General features: G+C 24.9%; 1 protein-coding gene across 2 annotated transcripts; it reads left to right on the forward strand.

The window, feature by feature from the left end:
• The first annotated feature begins 8,960 nt into the window (after positions 1-8,960).
• On the forward strand, positions 8,961-15,602 carry LOC135926182 (polynucleotide 5'-hydroxyl-kinase nol9-like). 2 transcript variants are annotated; one of them, XM_065461935.1, is made up of 10 exons: positions 8,961-9,015; positions 9,058-9,254; positions 9,343-10,414; positions 10,526-10,665; positions 11,613-11,898; positions 12,764-12,899; positions 13,092-13,247; positions 14,033-14,111; positions 14,258-14,394; positions 15,284-15,602. In XM_065461935.1, the coding sequence occupies exons 1-10, from the start codon at positions 8,981-8,983 to the stop codon at positions 15,518-15,520; spliced, it is 2,475 nt and encodes an 824-aa protein (XP_065318007.1). In that variant the 5' UTR covers positions 8,961-8,980; the 3' UTR covers positions 15,521-15,602. The 2 variants fall into 2 exon arrangements, with proteins under 2 accessions (XP_065318007.1, XP_065318008.1); XM_065461936.1 differs by lacking the exon at positions 15,284-15,602 and adding an exon at positions 14,442-14,734.
• Positions 15,603-16,364: the final 762 nt, after the last annotated feature.

The following is a 16,364-nucleotide window of genomic DNA, read 5'->3' on the forward strand; positions in this document are numbered from 1 at the left end:
TGTAGTCGTTATCAGAGGAAATAAATAAGTTATAACATACCTAATCCTATCCTACTTTTTATGGCAGGTGCGCCCGTACCCTCCATACATTGTATTGATCCTTGTGCCCTATTAGTACTAATCAACTAATATATTAGCCTAAGTTGGTGAAAGTAGTGTCAAGATGAAAAAATCTATTCAGCAAACTGTTAATTGCGCATTGTGCTTATCCGAAAAAAGTGTTCTGTAATATTTCAAACCAATTTATAATATATATTTTTATTATTATTTTGTTTTGCCGGAATATTATAGCTTTTATTTACACAATATAACCACTCTATCACACTTATTATTAGAGAAAAAAATAATAAAAAATTATTTGAATTTCTTTATATATATAAAATATTCGTGTAGACCTGTGCGCCGAAATATTAAATCAACGAGATTTTATTCGTGGTTGGAGGGGCGCCTATTTTAGACCGCTTAGTAAATTGACAGCACAGTGGAGCATTAAATTTTTAAATAATTTTAATTAATTTATAATTCAATGTATTTTTATATAAATTACCTGGGCACTTAATTTCATCATTGTTATTTAAAATTTTTCCGTGTTCTTTTTCCCTCATTCTCCAAAAATAAGTTTATAATAAAACATTTAACCTGTTTGCTCAGTCACATCGATGATATTTTACCGATTTGTTATTATATCAAAATAAATTTATATATTATTATCTTATAAATTTAGAAAATATATTTGAGTAATAAATATAAATCAAATTTATATAAATAATTCTCGTGAAGATTGTCAGGACATAAAAATGTCCTTTAGCATTAAGTATTAATACAGGCGATAGAAAAGATTTTTTTCTAGGTGTACTTATTGCAGGTATATAAAGAAAATTTCTAGGTAAATAAGTTGTTCCAGTTACTTTTTTCTTCAAAAGTATAAAATATATTCTGGTAAAGTATATTAGAGATATAAATTAACTCCTGCTTCAAATTGTTAGCTATTCGAACATAGATGAAATGCTTCCCAGCTATATTTTGCAATATATATATAGTTTATGTTTTAGCCTTATCAAAAATTTAGATCACTTTTTCTACATCTCAATCATTGTCAAATTGTTTTAAATGGTTAATTGAAAATAAATGTAGTATTGTAATATATCAAATCACATTTTGGATAAGTTAACTTATATTATAATTCAGAGACCTGTAAAGGTACATTTTGCATCGGCTCGAGTATTTTAAAGTATTTTTTAGGTCGGGCCGGTCTGGGTATAACGGGCCGGGCCTACTGGTCTCTGATTATAATACTTTATAAAAATAAATTATGTTTATCAGATTCTTCTTCACCTTTTTATACGCCAAATTTATGCAAGGTTCCAAAAAAGATTCACTATGCTTATTTTCTTATTTCGTTTCTTCAAAATTAGTTTACCCGATGTATCTTCTCGAAACAACTGTTTTATTATTATTAGAGAGTGTTGTTAGTTCATAGTTATAAACATGTGCTTAAACTCGTTCGAGCCCATTAAAAAGTTGGCGGTTAGCTTGGACTATCTGCAAAGATAAGGTTTGGAGTTCCTAAAAATATTATATTTTAGAAAACATTATACTCATATTAGATACTTTATATCATTAGGTACTTATGGCCCTCACTTTATTATTTTTTTAAAAAAATATATATATTTTCTAACTAGTATATAATAGTAAAGCTTATAAGGACGTATTCACAATAATGAAGTGGCACTGGCCTTTACAATCCCAGGGGCCTCAACTAATAAAATTTTATGGGGGCTCTGCCCCCATATCCCCTATTTTGCAAGCCTTCTGTGCGTTTTGCCCGGCCTTCGGTCGGGTTTTTAAAAATTTATTATATTTTTTAAATTGAAATTTGCAGACTCTGAACTTTCAACATTTATTATGCATACATGCAGCATAAACATTCTAATACAAGCATATAAATAATAAATAGAACAATACAAGACATTTGGTAAGCTAAAGATAATATTATTAATATAAAATATTTGTCTATTTATTACAGTATAAAATATTTGCGATTACAGAATATATATTATAATTTATAAAATCAAAGAGCATTAAATATTTGTGATAAAAATTTTGCAAGTAAAGAATTACAAAAGTGACAAAAAAAAATCCTTTATTCATTATTCAATGTACCTTTATCGATTGTTGCTACCGACAATCAGGCTCACCATATCAACCTCATCAGATTCCATGCATATATTTAATTTATTATTTAATTACATTAGAAAATGTAATACCATCAGAGATATCTTCAGATCCCTTAGCTCTTTGCTTTCAATATTTATATCTCTCAGAACTACAATTAATCTTCTTTTATTATCTAAATGTTTAAAATTGAAAAACTGTATTTTAAATGTATTTTGTTCAACTCAAACTCTTTTATTGCCTCATCTTCCTTTGACTAAAATATCATCAACAGCAATATTTTTTCCCATTTCCCTTATTTAAAGCATTCATTTCAAAAATAATATCCCTTCTTTCTTCATTATCTAAAAAATTAAATATATGAGTAAAAGATGTTATAATTAAATATATTTTGTTTTTAACTCAAACTGTTTCATTGCCTTTTATTCTTTTGCTAGAAATATTATCAATATTGCTTCCATCTCCATTATTTTAAAGCATTCATCTCAAAATCAATATCTCTTCTTTCAGCCTTATCTAATAAATATAAAATAAATGAGTAAAAGATTTTTTATTAAATATACTTAGAGTTTTAACAAATAGGTTTCATATACTGATTTGGATCTTAGAAATTTTCTTAGGAAGAGGTATAATATATTAAATTTAAAAATGTATAAATGATATGTGATTCTGAACTCAGCTAACACAAAACACAATATTAAATCTTTATTTTCAAATAATAAATGTTTATATTTTAGTAAGGATTAATAATTTAAATAATGAAAATCTATTAAACCTAACTATTATTGCTTGATTAATATTCAAACATTATTATTAAGTATTAATATATTTTTTATTTGTCATAATATGACATTTAATTATTTAATATCGAATTTTAATAAATAATAATTTTATAATATGAAAATAGAATATATAATTTTAAAAATATATATAAATAATATAAAATTTTTATAATTATGAGTGATATTGATATTCCATTTTTACATATAATTTGATTGTAATTGTTAACATTGTTAGAATAAAATTTATAGTATTAATATAATAATTAAGATAGCACCAATGACATATATATATGATTAAATAGCACTCATTTAATAAAAATTTATATAGTTGTTGGAAACACATGATGGCTAACTAAGATTAAGAAAACTATTTTATTAAATTAAAATGAGGAATTACATTGTCATACTATATAACTGAAATTTAAAATATATATATAGTAATTTTAGAATTTTAAATTTGAATATAAAATATTATTATAATTAATATTATAATTTATTAAATTAATTTTATATTATATTTTTGTAATATTCATAATTTATTTAAATTTATTATAATTGTTATTTAAATTTATTTCATTAATATTTTAATTAATACTAAAATGTTATTTTAATTAATATTAAAATGTTATTTTAATTAATATTAAAATGTTATTTTAATTAATATTAAAATGTTATTTTAATTAATATTAAAATGTTATTTTAATTAATATTAAAATGTTATTTTAATTAATATTAAAATGTTATTATAATTAATATTAAAATATTATTTTAATTAATATTAAAATGTTATTTTAATTAATATTAAAATGTTATTTTAATTAATATTAAAATGTTATTTTAATTAATATTAAAATGTTATTTTTTTTAATATCTATAACCACGGATGCGAACCATGCAAAATCATTGCCAGGGTTCGGTTCAGGTTCAGTTTAAGGTTAAAAAATATGAGTTCGGTTCGGGTTCGGTTCAAGAAAATATTTTTTGAACCTGGGTTAGGTTCTTGGTTCAGGTCGGGTTTAAGAATTATTGAATTGATAAAAATAATTCTATATTTAAATCATAATAATACTAGACATAGATTTGGTCAGCGTCTATGAGCGGGAGGGGTAGGAACAGTTTGCATCCTATTTTTTTGAGGGGGTAGTGGGTAAGCTGCTAATGGGGGTAGGATAAATTTTTTTGGGGGGTTATCTATTAAATTTTTAGATGAAATAAGATAAAATTTATTGATGTAAAAATTAATACTTTTATTATAGTATTATTATAATACAATTCATCGACCAAATCTATATATTGCAAACAAACATACACATTGTTTTCCAAATAAACTATCCTTTTAAATATAATTTAAAAGGTTTAGATATTTCAGCAAGCTCATAATGCCATAATAATTAATTCATTGTAAATAATGGAGGTTTTAATTAAATTTATTATCTAAAAAATAAATTCTTTATATTCACAAAATATCGATAGTTGGTAGTAGAGATAAATAAATTTAAGTTATCCTTTATAAATTATTTGAAAAGAGTATCAATAAATAAATAGGTAAAAATAATAATAAAGTGACATCCCCGCCGAAGGCGGCTGGAATTTTTTAGGGGGGTAGGCAAAGATTTTGAAGGGGGTTTGCATCCAGTGAAAATCCTGTCATGTAGACGCTGGATTTGGTATAAAAAATAAATTTTTTATTTTATTTATAAGCAAGATATAGTTAAGAATACAAATCATAGTCATGTATCAATTTTAAAAATTTTATTTATACGTATTTCTTTAAATTAACAATATACAATATAATAATTTTTACTTTGACTTGTTCACTTTCATTTTCCTCTAATTAATAATCTTTGAGAATAAATTAAAAATTAAAAATAAATGGCGTATATGAATTTATTTGTTTAAAATTTATTAACACTCCAATAGGAATCTTTGTGGATAAATTTTAAAAAATTTAAAATGGCGTAAATGAATTTTGTTTAAAATTTATTAACACTTCATTTAATTGGAAATTTGAAAATATTATAAAATCTCAATTAAATTTTAAAATTTTTATTTACAATTATACAAATATCTTATATGATTTTAAACAATACACTGAACCCGGTTGAACCCAGGTTCAAATAAAATTCCCTGGTTCGGATCGGGGGTTTGAAAATTTTATAAACGGGGTTCAGGTTCGGTTCGGGATTAGATTATTTTTCCGAAAACCCGGGTTTTTCTCCGGGTTCGAAATCAGTTCGAATCCCTGTCTATAACAATAGTCTTATTATTTTTTAAAATTAATATCAAATCTATATATATTACATAATATAATTCTGAAATAAAAATCGTTTAGGGAGAAAAAAATTATTAGGTTCAGGGAGGTATTATGAAGCCATTTAAAAAAAAATTCATAGGTGGCTAATCAATTTTTTCAGGGAGTTCGAAGCCCTGCTACCCCCCCCCCCTCCCCTTAGCACGTTAGTGAAATATGGTGGTTGGTAATGTTATAAGTTATTTTTTAAATATTTTATAACATTTAATAATCTATGTAAAAAGTATTATTAGTTGGATTTGGTTATTATTTCATATCGTAATTGTTAAAATATTAACTATCTCTTTTTTTACTAATAATTTGTATAATTTTTGACTAAATGATCATTATAAATTAATCTCTTAAAATAACTATTTTATTCATCTATTATTATAGTAAAGTAGATAAGTAGGAAGTTAATAATTTGACTAAAAACAAAAATTATTAAATTAGCGAATAATATTAAAACTATGTTACTTTCTTTTATAAAATGGTTAACTATTTTCTAACAAAAATATAATTGGCTTTGAAATATAAATAGGAAATATGAATAAATGAATGTGATATATCATTCTATTTCAATGACACAATTTTAAAATATTTTATATTTTTTTTAATTATAAATGATAAGAATTGAGTTTAAAAATCAGGGATGAGAATCCTCCTTCTAAAAAATGAGTTGACTATCTTAATTTTTATTAAATGAATACTATTTTAATTATAAGATTAGATTATTACATATAAATTATACTATGTCAGCTTGCAATCAAATTCTATGTTAAAAATATATCAATATCACTCATTAAATATTAATTTAGCATTAACAGTTGAAGCTTAATTGACTTTTGTTATTTAAATTATTATATAACCCTAATTAAATAAATATAATTATTTATTAATTGAAAATTTATAATTTATTATTTTAGCCGAGTTCAAAATAACTAATCAACTATATAAATGTAAATTCATTTTATTATATTAGGAATATCATAGATTTATATAAAACTATATCACAATTTTAAAATAATACATTGAACGTTTGATTTTTAAATTTAATTATCATGTCTCTTCCTAAAATTATATTCAAGGTCCAAATCCAAATAAGTATAAGAGATTTATTTATAAAAAGTAAGTAGACATATAGTTTATAATCCTCTATTATATATAATTTTTTATAAAATATTAGGTAAAATGCCACTTTTACAGATCTGACATTTATATAATATATTACAGTTAATATTTTTAAAATTTTACTAATAAATGATTTTGATAATAAATATAAGTAACGCCATCTATTTATTTATAATATTAATATTAAACATATTTATTCATCCCACAATGGATGTAATAAATTAGATATCTTTTCTTTTTTACGTGTTTTTAGGGAAGCTATTTTTTTTCTTCTTCGGAATATAGATTTGCGTTAAATTTTTAATACGAATATATTTTTGATATTATTACAAATTACTATTATTTTAAGATAAAATATACCAACTAGAGATGGTGCGACAATAATATATAAAATCTTAATTGCTTTCATGATATCACTCTGGTTCTTATTTTGTAGTTACAAAATGTTTCCTTTCTAATAGCATTTTTGCCGTGTAAATAACTCAAGGCTTCAATATATTCGCATAATTTCTTCTAAATGTTTTTAGTGTTTTAGTGTTTTAGTTTTATCAATTTATCTAACAGAATAAATTCTGATATGGGTTACCATCGTGAGTGTCATGGCTAGGACTGTAAATTAACCAGCATCTATTATTTTTGTGATGTAATTAAAGATTATTAAAGCTGCTGAGAGAATATGATCACATATTTTAGATAAGCAATAATGGTCAACTGTGTAGTCGTTTATATATCATTAAAAATGGAAGATAATCTTTTAGAAATTTAATATCATACAATAATTTTCTCGATTACTTATCTAGCTTACATCACGTCATCTAAGAGGAAGCTCTAACCACCATATATTTTTATGATTATTGGTCGTTTATATTCTCTTCTTCAATAATTGTTCATTTGGTAAGGTCTATAAATTTTTTCTTATTAGTCCATTCTATAAAACATTGTCTAAAATGGTAATAGAGAGTTATATTATTGTCTAAAATGGTAATAGAGAGTTATATTATTGTCTAAAATGGTAATAGAGAGTTATATTAGTTTCATGACCTTATGTCGATGTAAGTTCCTAAGATTATATTATATTATGTAGTTTTCAAAAACCATTATCAATTGAGGCATATATATGAATTAATTAACCTTTTTAATCATTTATAATTCTTTAGACGCATTATTTTTTTTATATCAACAATTGAAAATATTTTAATAGATTTTATATTAAAAAATATTATTTTTAGAAATGTCTTGTATTATTTTCATGATTTATATGCTAGTTCATTTTGCATGCAAAATATAATAAATGACACTCAGAATAATTATTTAGAGTTAGGAAATTTTAAAAAAATATTATATATTAATATAAAACCCAGCCGAAGGCCAGCAAAATGGGGAATATGGGGGCGAAGCCCCCCATAATAATTTTTTAGTTGAGCCCCCTGAGATTGTAAAGGCTAGCGACGCGCCCCTGCTCTGATACTCTTCGGGAGCTTTAAATATTAAAGTGTTTCAAATTAGAAGCCATTTTATTGCTTTATTTTGAATCGATGTAATAATCGATGATACAGAAGACTTAGCATCTTCTATCATTTTCCATGCTGACAAAGTACCTATTTTTTTGAAGATATGACAGTGGCGCAATGATTTCAAAAATTTCCAAATATATTATAACTGTACTTAGAGTCTTATATTTACATAAATTAACAAGTTTTTGTCTCAAATTATTTATTATATATTATAAATTGAAGTGAATTTATCGTTATTGGGAGCAAATCTATTTACCATATATCCTCTAAGGGCTTTTTCACTTGCCTACCACCTTGTTTAACCTATTTTTTGCAGCTTTCTCAACTTATTTTGGCCAGATGAATTATTCTGTTTCACCCAAGCAGCTATCCTTTTATATGATTCACCGACCTGGATTTTATTTGATTTCAATGAATTAAGAACAAGAAATGTTGGCTATATTATTTCTACAATAAATCAATGTATAAAAATGTAATATAATAAATTAATCAAAACTTTCACTCTCTGGTATTTTTTCATTAAATTATAGTAAACGACATGACAATTGTCAAGGAATGTGATATTCAAATCATAGAGATATCATTAAAATAAATAAATGATAAGAGAACATAATGTGAACATAATAATATATTTTTTCTAATCGGCCTCTTTTATGATATTATCCTCTGATCAGCCTCAAAAATTGACATTTTCTCGCGGCCTCGTGGGCATGCCCACCCCCTGCCAGACAATAGATAAGAGTATAATATCAAAATCCTATACTTTTACTGCAAGACAAAAATAAGAAGTCAAGCAGATATCATACCGCCCAATTATTAACTAATCAATACTTTAAAAATATATATATATAAGTAGTTAAATAAAGAAGTCGTTGATTTCCTTCACGCACTATATACAATTTAAAATTTTTTATATACCTTTTTTGAATATATTTAATAAAAGATGAGTATAAATTATACCAAAATTTGCCACCTATTATCAGTTAAGTGACCTATATATTACCTTTGTATGGAAAAATTCTGTAAGGTCTTATAAAGAGATATCAGCTGTTACTTACCTCTCAAGTGTTGGGCTTTTAAATTTACAAATGGGAAAAAGTAAAGCAAAATTTTTAAATCTGAAGTTAGTTTAAAGCTAATAAATATGTTCATATTATATTAATAGTTTTATATCAATAAAATTATCTAAAGATTATTCATGCTTATTTGTTAAGAAGAATCAAAGCTTTAATATAAATGGATATTTAATATATCAAGTTGTTAGTGGTGATTCTAGTATTTTTGGATATAAAAGTATTAACAAATCTTCTCCAGTCATTTTATTTTCATTTCCAACTACTGGTACCTATCAGGTTGTGACAGGTCAGTAAAGTTGATTATATAACTTTGAAAATTAATTCTGATATTTAAAATAATAATTATAAATTTAAGTTCTTATTATGTTTATTAGGATATAGTAATTACCTGGATATTCCTAATTTATCAAAACCTCTTCTGGATTATACAATTATTCTAATACAAGATTTAAAACACATTCTTTATATATCAAATAAAAATGATAAAGCAAACAACAAAATAAATTTTATTTCTAACAATAACAATAGTGAAAATTCAGTTAAAATACCTTTGTTAACAGACATAAAATCTTTTTTACTATCAGACAAATTTAAGGGCATATTTCATAAATTTTCTTTAATAAGTTATCAAATAAAAAATATCTTTTATTTTGAATATTTAAAAAATATATTACCCAAATTTTTTAATGCAACCCAATTCCAAATATTATATAATCCAGTTTTGCCAGATAAGTGTTCTTCAAATGATAAAATGGATAATTTTATATTTTTAAATTCCAATTTTAATGAAATTTTCCAAGACACATACGATTCTATAAATGATGATGTAATAATTAATAGCCAAGTTATAAAGGGAACTCATAAATCCACTAGCAATATGGAGCAAGAGGATATTCAGATAATTGCATGCAAAATATCTATACCTGAGATTGAAATACTATATGAAGCAAACACGAAAGAGACAATAAGTAAAATTCCAAATCTCTTAATAACAGAAGATACTTCTGCCACTCAAATTACTAATGACTTTTTCCATAATCCATTTATTATCCCTTCATGTGAAAATCATATTAACTCTATGTTACAAGCACATTGTCCAAACTATCCCAAGTTTTTAGTATGTGGTAAGCTAGGAGCTGGGAAATCTACTTTTGCCAGATATCTGCTAAATCGCCTAACTACCAATTTTGATGATAACATATTATATACATATAATTACCCATCTAATAGTAAAATCGCAAATGATATGCCAGAGAAACAACAAAATTTTGAAGGTATTATATGGATGGAGTGTGATGTTGGCCAGCCTGAATATCATCCACCTGGTATAATTTCTTTAGTTCTTATTAAAAGAGCTATTATTGATGATAATGAGAGTCATTGCATACTTCCGTCATGGTTGAATGATAAATCATATTCCAAAAAATCGAATGTTAAAGTTATCAAGTACATAAATTTTATTCTTAAATATTAATCATAAAAAAATGTTACTATAATTTTTGACACTTTTATTTGAAAATGATGAAATATATGACATGTATACTTATAAAACTTAAGATCAATGTATTATGGACACAACACACCTTCCATCAATCCAATTATCTATATAAAAATGATCCATGATTTATACACCTATTACAAAGAACATTTATTTGACAAATACCCATTAATAGTCAACACTAATGGTTGGTTTAAAGGTAATATTTTAAATTAGGTTACTATGTTTAATTTACTATTTTTCATCTCTATGAGCTAGATTTTTATTGGTTTATGTATTATAATATTTGTTTTCAACAATTAAAATCGATTAGTTTTACATTTATTTTTATTATTTGTATAAGGGACAATTAACAACACTTTATCAAACTCCCATCAAGCCAACTTTAAAAAAAACTTACAACTTTTTTTTAAAAAACCCAAATTTAACCCTCAAATCAAAAGAAAACGATATTATTTTTTTTAAGTTAGGCTGTTACCTAAATTTATTTTTGTAAATCTCAAAATTTATAAATTTTCTTAACTTTATGAAATTATAAAACATGACCAAAATCTTCCATCAAAATTTTGAAATTTATAATTCCTACCAGATTATTTTTTTATATTTGATTAATATACAACTACCCATTTCTTATTATAATTTGAAATATAAATTAATATTACTTTATTTTTTGTAAAAATTTCACAACTTTATAAATCCCTAAGCTAAAATTTATTAAATTTTATTCATTTTGAAAATTTAAAAAAAATTAATAAATTATCTTCAATTCGAAAAAATAAGTTTTTATTTTTACATTAAAAAAAGCTTATTTCCATTTTTTCCTTAAAGTTAATGAATTTAAATAATTATATTTTTGATTAGGTCACATTATCAAAAGTTTTATTTTTTTTCAAATGTCATACCAAAGCGTTCAGCATTTAGGAAATTCAAGTTTTATTTTTTTTGAAGTTTTACACAAAGGTCATACCAAAGCGTTCAGCGTTTAAAAAGTTGACCCTTTGCTACTCATTTTTCCTTCTTTCTTTCTTTCTTTCCGACTAAGAAGGTCGATCTCTCCCAGCTAAAAGTTTATTTTAAATACTTATCTAAATATATATATGTACTATTTCTTAATTTTTTTTTTTATTTAAAAAATGCATATATTAGGGCTAGGTATATATCTATTGGCGCAGATTATACATACCATCAAACCTGACACTGTTTTTCAAGTAGTTTTAGCAGACGGTGTAGCACTTGGCAATGAAAATGACAAGTCGATTAAGGATATCATGTCACATGATAGATCGATTCTCACCTTTTTGAGATCATGCGCTAGATTCGTTCTTAATGATGGAACGGGTTTAAGCGAAACTACGATAAATGATTGGCACGTTGATAAGCCTTTCACCGATTATCAGTTCATAATGGAGAAAAGAAAATCACTTATTCAATCGTTTGCAATTTATTTTATTTTTTTTAAAATATGAAATCCTTGCTAAATCTTTTTTTTTTAAAATATAATAATTAAAATGGCATATTCCTATTATTAACTATAGCTACATCATTTAAGACACACTGATGAAAACATTTTTTAAAAATTTATGACGTTCTGAACTTGAGATAGAATCTTAAAAATCAGCCCTACCTGAAGAATCAGCTCGAGGGGTCGATAATAGATTCGGATGAACCCGATTTCGATACCGGAATCAAATTATTGTATGAAATTATAATTTAATTAATGGATAAAACAAGAAATTTTTTCTTTCTTTCTTTCTTTCTTTCTTTCTTTCTTTCTTTCTTTCTTTCTTTCTTTCTTTCTTTCTTTCTTTCTTTGTGTAATTAGTTTGCCACAGAGGTGGATCACAAATAACACCAGCGACATAAACCGAGTTATAATGATAATTTGAAGGGTGTTTAAATTTTTTGGCTATTTTTCAATTAATTACGTATGTCATTTAAGGAGCACGTTTTTTTAAAAAATATTTTAAATCAGATTTTGCCAGGTTAAATTTAAATATTTTTTTAAAAAAATATACATGTTTTAAATTTCGTGTATTTGAATAATTATAAAATATAACTTTTATAATTTAATAAATAATTTTATTTAAATATACTATAATCATTTTAAAAATAATTCTGGATTAGCTGGGTTTTTTTTATTTTGAGAATTTTGGACCTACGTTGTGAGTGATCGGCCAAAAATATATTTTATCGATAATTTTGGTTTCTGGATTTTATTCGCCTACAATATCTAATACATTTTGAATATTTTTTACCTACCCAATCAATCATTATAATTACAAATCAATTATATTTAGGCAGGATTTCAAGAAAATAACTAGTATCCAAAATCGAGCATTGCTTATAGCTTGCTATTTCGCCAAACTAAGACATCCAAGCTTAATACCTAGAAAGTTTTACACAGGTTGGATGCAAACTATCAAACCAATCGATGTAATGAGATTCATTAATAAATAATTAAACTTAAATGTTTTATATTTTAATAACGTTCTTCGGATTGCATTTCTTTCATAAATTTTTGCCGCACCCTTTATATTATCTCAATTATTTAAAATCTAACGTTCTTAATCGAAAATTTATATTTAAACTAAATTATGATCTTTACAAATATATATTCATTAACAGTTTGCATTCAAGCAAATCCTTTCGATTAGTTTACTGCCTAAAAAATGTTATCTAACATCAAGATCATCGGCTGAAAATTTTCAATTGAAAGCATCAATTGAAGAATGTTTGACGCATAAATTGATTGGATTGGGCTACATTACGCAAACCAAACATGTTAATTTATATTTATTATTTTTTATAGTTTTTAAAAAAGAAAATCGAACTCTCAATAATATCTGCATGATCCCTCATTCATAGTTAGCTCGAATTCGCGGCGCGCATTTATATAGACTTCGCCGCAAATTTGCACTAACTGTGAATGCAGTGTAAAATCATTTAAGAGCGAATACATTTTGGCCGGAGTTAAGAGATGGTTATTATATAGAATATTTTTGATAATTCTAATAAAAAGATTTCAGTAACGAGGAATCGACTTCAGGATAAATAATACAGTGTCAGTCAACGTGTAATAAATTTTTACAAAAAAACGACTAATTTAAATTTTATTAAATTTTTTTTTCAAGCATATTAACTCTAACTATAATATCTTTCTATCTTTTTTACTTAGCGTTTGGCCGTCAACACTGTGTCTTTTTCTTAGTGTTCAAGAGATTGGTTTTCAAAAAAATAGGCCCCTCCGAAGATCGAATCTGGGCCGAAATAGCCTGCCCTTCTCATCCCATGTCTCTAACTTTCTGACTCTAAACTATAGCTGCCATTCAAAAATATTGTTTTTTGTGGATAATTTACAAACACATTTTTAAATAACCTATAAACTCCGGCGCTCATCATTATTACTTTTGACTTCAAGGAGTCAAGATAAATAAGATAGTACTTAAGATTTCACTACTACTATAATATTTAGTAAGATATTTTATAAAATGCAATTATATTTGAAAATTTATTTATATACAATATAGTAACTCAATAATAATTATATACATTTTTAATACTCGCAGGATAATGACGACATTGATAATACATTGTCCGCCAAAATAGATTATCAACTCAATGCAAACCACGCACTCGTTGGATTAGGTAAATTTTCATTTTTAATTCATATAAAGAGAAAATAACGCAGATTTTATGTTGTTTTACATTTCGCATTCAATAATATAACTCATCTTAGCAATTTTCAAATTGATTTGCTTATCATTTTATATTTATTTATGCAATAAAAATAGGTGTAGTTAAAGAAATTAATTTTGAAGAACAGGTTATTTCTATATGGACACCTATATCAAACGATGAAATAGATCAAATTAATTATATGATATTAGGGACGATTGAACTTCCTTCTGAAATTTGTGAACTAAATTTGGTATGTGTTAAATTTAATTTTTTTTAAAAAATATATATAATGATTAGAGATCTGCACGGCTCGAAGTCCGTCTCAAGTTATAGTTGGGTAATGGCTAAATATCGTCTAATTACAGGCGCGTGCCGGAGAAAATCTGTTAACATTAAGGCGTTTTAATATGTATTAGTTTATTTTTCAAATTTGAGCTGCTATATTTTTAAAACTCCAAGACCAAGATGATAGTTTTCGCTTAAAAAATATAGTAATTACCCAGCTATAGTCTCGAGTGCCTGCCAAAAATAAATCACTTCGGGTTGAGATCAATTTCTATAAAAATATTTTACGGTCCGGGACAAATACTAACATTGATCACCCAAAGTTTTATTTGTATTATGTGATGATATAACATAATTATACCATAATATATTGTTTAAGCAATCCACATAACTTATTTATTAAAAAAATTTTATATTAGTTGCTATGCAAGAATAATAATAAAAATATTTAATTCCGCTAAAATAAATTTTACAAAATTTAGCTAATTTAAAACGAGTATTATTTTTGGGATTTATTAATTAATCAATATTATTGATTTACACGTGTTCATATCGAAATTTACTTTCCTCAAATATAAAATATAGGCGTATCCATGATAGATTTTGGTGCGTTCTGCACGCGTTTCCCCTTCCCCCTTAGGGTTGCCTTTGGTATTAACAAATCTTATATAATATCAGACCTGCAGAGATGCCATTTGCCCAGCCCATATTTTTTTTATTTTCTGCCAGGAGAGTGCAGACTATCCAGTGATGCATAATTTTTTATATAAATTATATGAGAAGCGTTATTAAGCTTCTTTATTAAACTCAATAAAAATATTTTTAATTTAGTAAATTGTTTATGGATTAATTAGGGGCAAAAAACGTCAAATGAGTCCATATTTAAGAGGAAAAATAAACGTTGCGCGTCTCTAAATAGCTTGAAAAAAAGTGAACATGATAATAATAAAAATTTGAATCATCAAATGGAATTGGATGATTCGCAAAGAATGCTTTATAAAGTTTTAAGTACACCGGTTAAAATGAAACGTACGGATCCAAATAAGAAAAGAATTCAAAATAAATTCTCAAGAAAAATCATAAATATTTAAATATTCTTTTATGCAATGTATATTTTATTTTTTGTAGATTTGTATTATAACGTTTTCTTTTTTATTATATGTGCCAATTAAAATATTAATATCTATGCCATCCTTATAGTCGCGTATTCAATGTTGATAATTAATCAAGGAATGTTAAAGAATTATAGGCTAGGGTTAATTAAAGATTTGACATATAGGATAGCTTTTAAAAAGGTATAATCTTTTTTTGTTAATATTTTGTCAAATCTGACTGGTCTTGTAATTATAAATAGAAGGATAAAATTTTAAATAAATCAGCTGTGCTAGCGACAATTATATGAGTCGGACCATAATCGAAAATATGAGGTAAAAATACATTTTTTTATATCACTATAAAATATAGTAGTGACAAAATATATTATAATTCTTTCTTATTTTAAAATTGATAATCTCATATTTCTTTAGTGGGTGAAAATATTTAAATGTTATTTGTTGGTAGATGTTAGCAACAGGAATGTGATCCCTTCGACAAAAGTGCCCGAGTTCAGAAATAAAATATTTGAAAAAATATTTGGCCTCAGGGTTTGGAGAGAATAAAAATAAATTGCTATAATATAACCATTTATTTTTATTCCACTCTATATTTTATAAACAATATTTACTACCAAATTTTTTTTTAATTTTAAATATTCTATTCTATCAAACAATCAACATGTTTCTAAATATCCTCGCCTGGCGGTTCCAATTTGTTACTAAGGTTGCTCAGTCTGATTTCAAAAAATTATTATCAATTATGATTTGACCATGTTTTGAGATAATATTATTCCAAATGATTTTTTGTTTTCCAGCTTTTACTTTTCAACTCAGCGTATAC

This window comes from Gordionus sp. m RMFG-2023, chromosome 3 (assembly GCF_954871325.1).
Source record: "Gordionus sp. m RMFG-2023 chromosome 3, tfGorSpeb1-WG-v2, whole genome shotgun sequence".
Lineage (NCBI taxonomy): Eukaryota > Metazoa > Nematomorpha > Gordioida > Chordodea > Parachordodidae > Gordionus > Gordionus sp. m RMFG-2023.

Bases quoted from the DNA above. Each gene is read 5' to 3' on its own strand.
- LOC135926182 (XM_065461935.1), top strand. From the start codon at position 8,981: ATGGGAAAAAGTAAAGCAAAATTTTTAAATCTGAA. The intron at 9,255-9,342 runs GTCAGTAAAGTT...TATGTTTATTAG, and splicing joins TACCTATCAGGTTGTGACAG to GATATAGTAATTACCTGGAT. The intron at 12,900-13,091 runs GTAATGAGATTC...ATTCATTAACAG, and splicing joins AAACTATCAAACCAATCGAT to TTTGCATTCAAGCAAATCCT.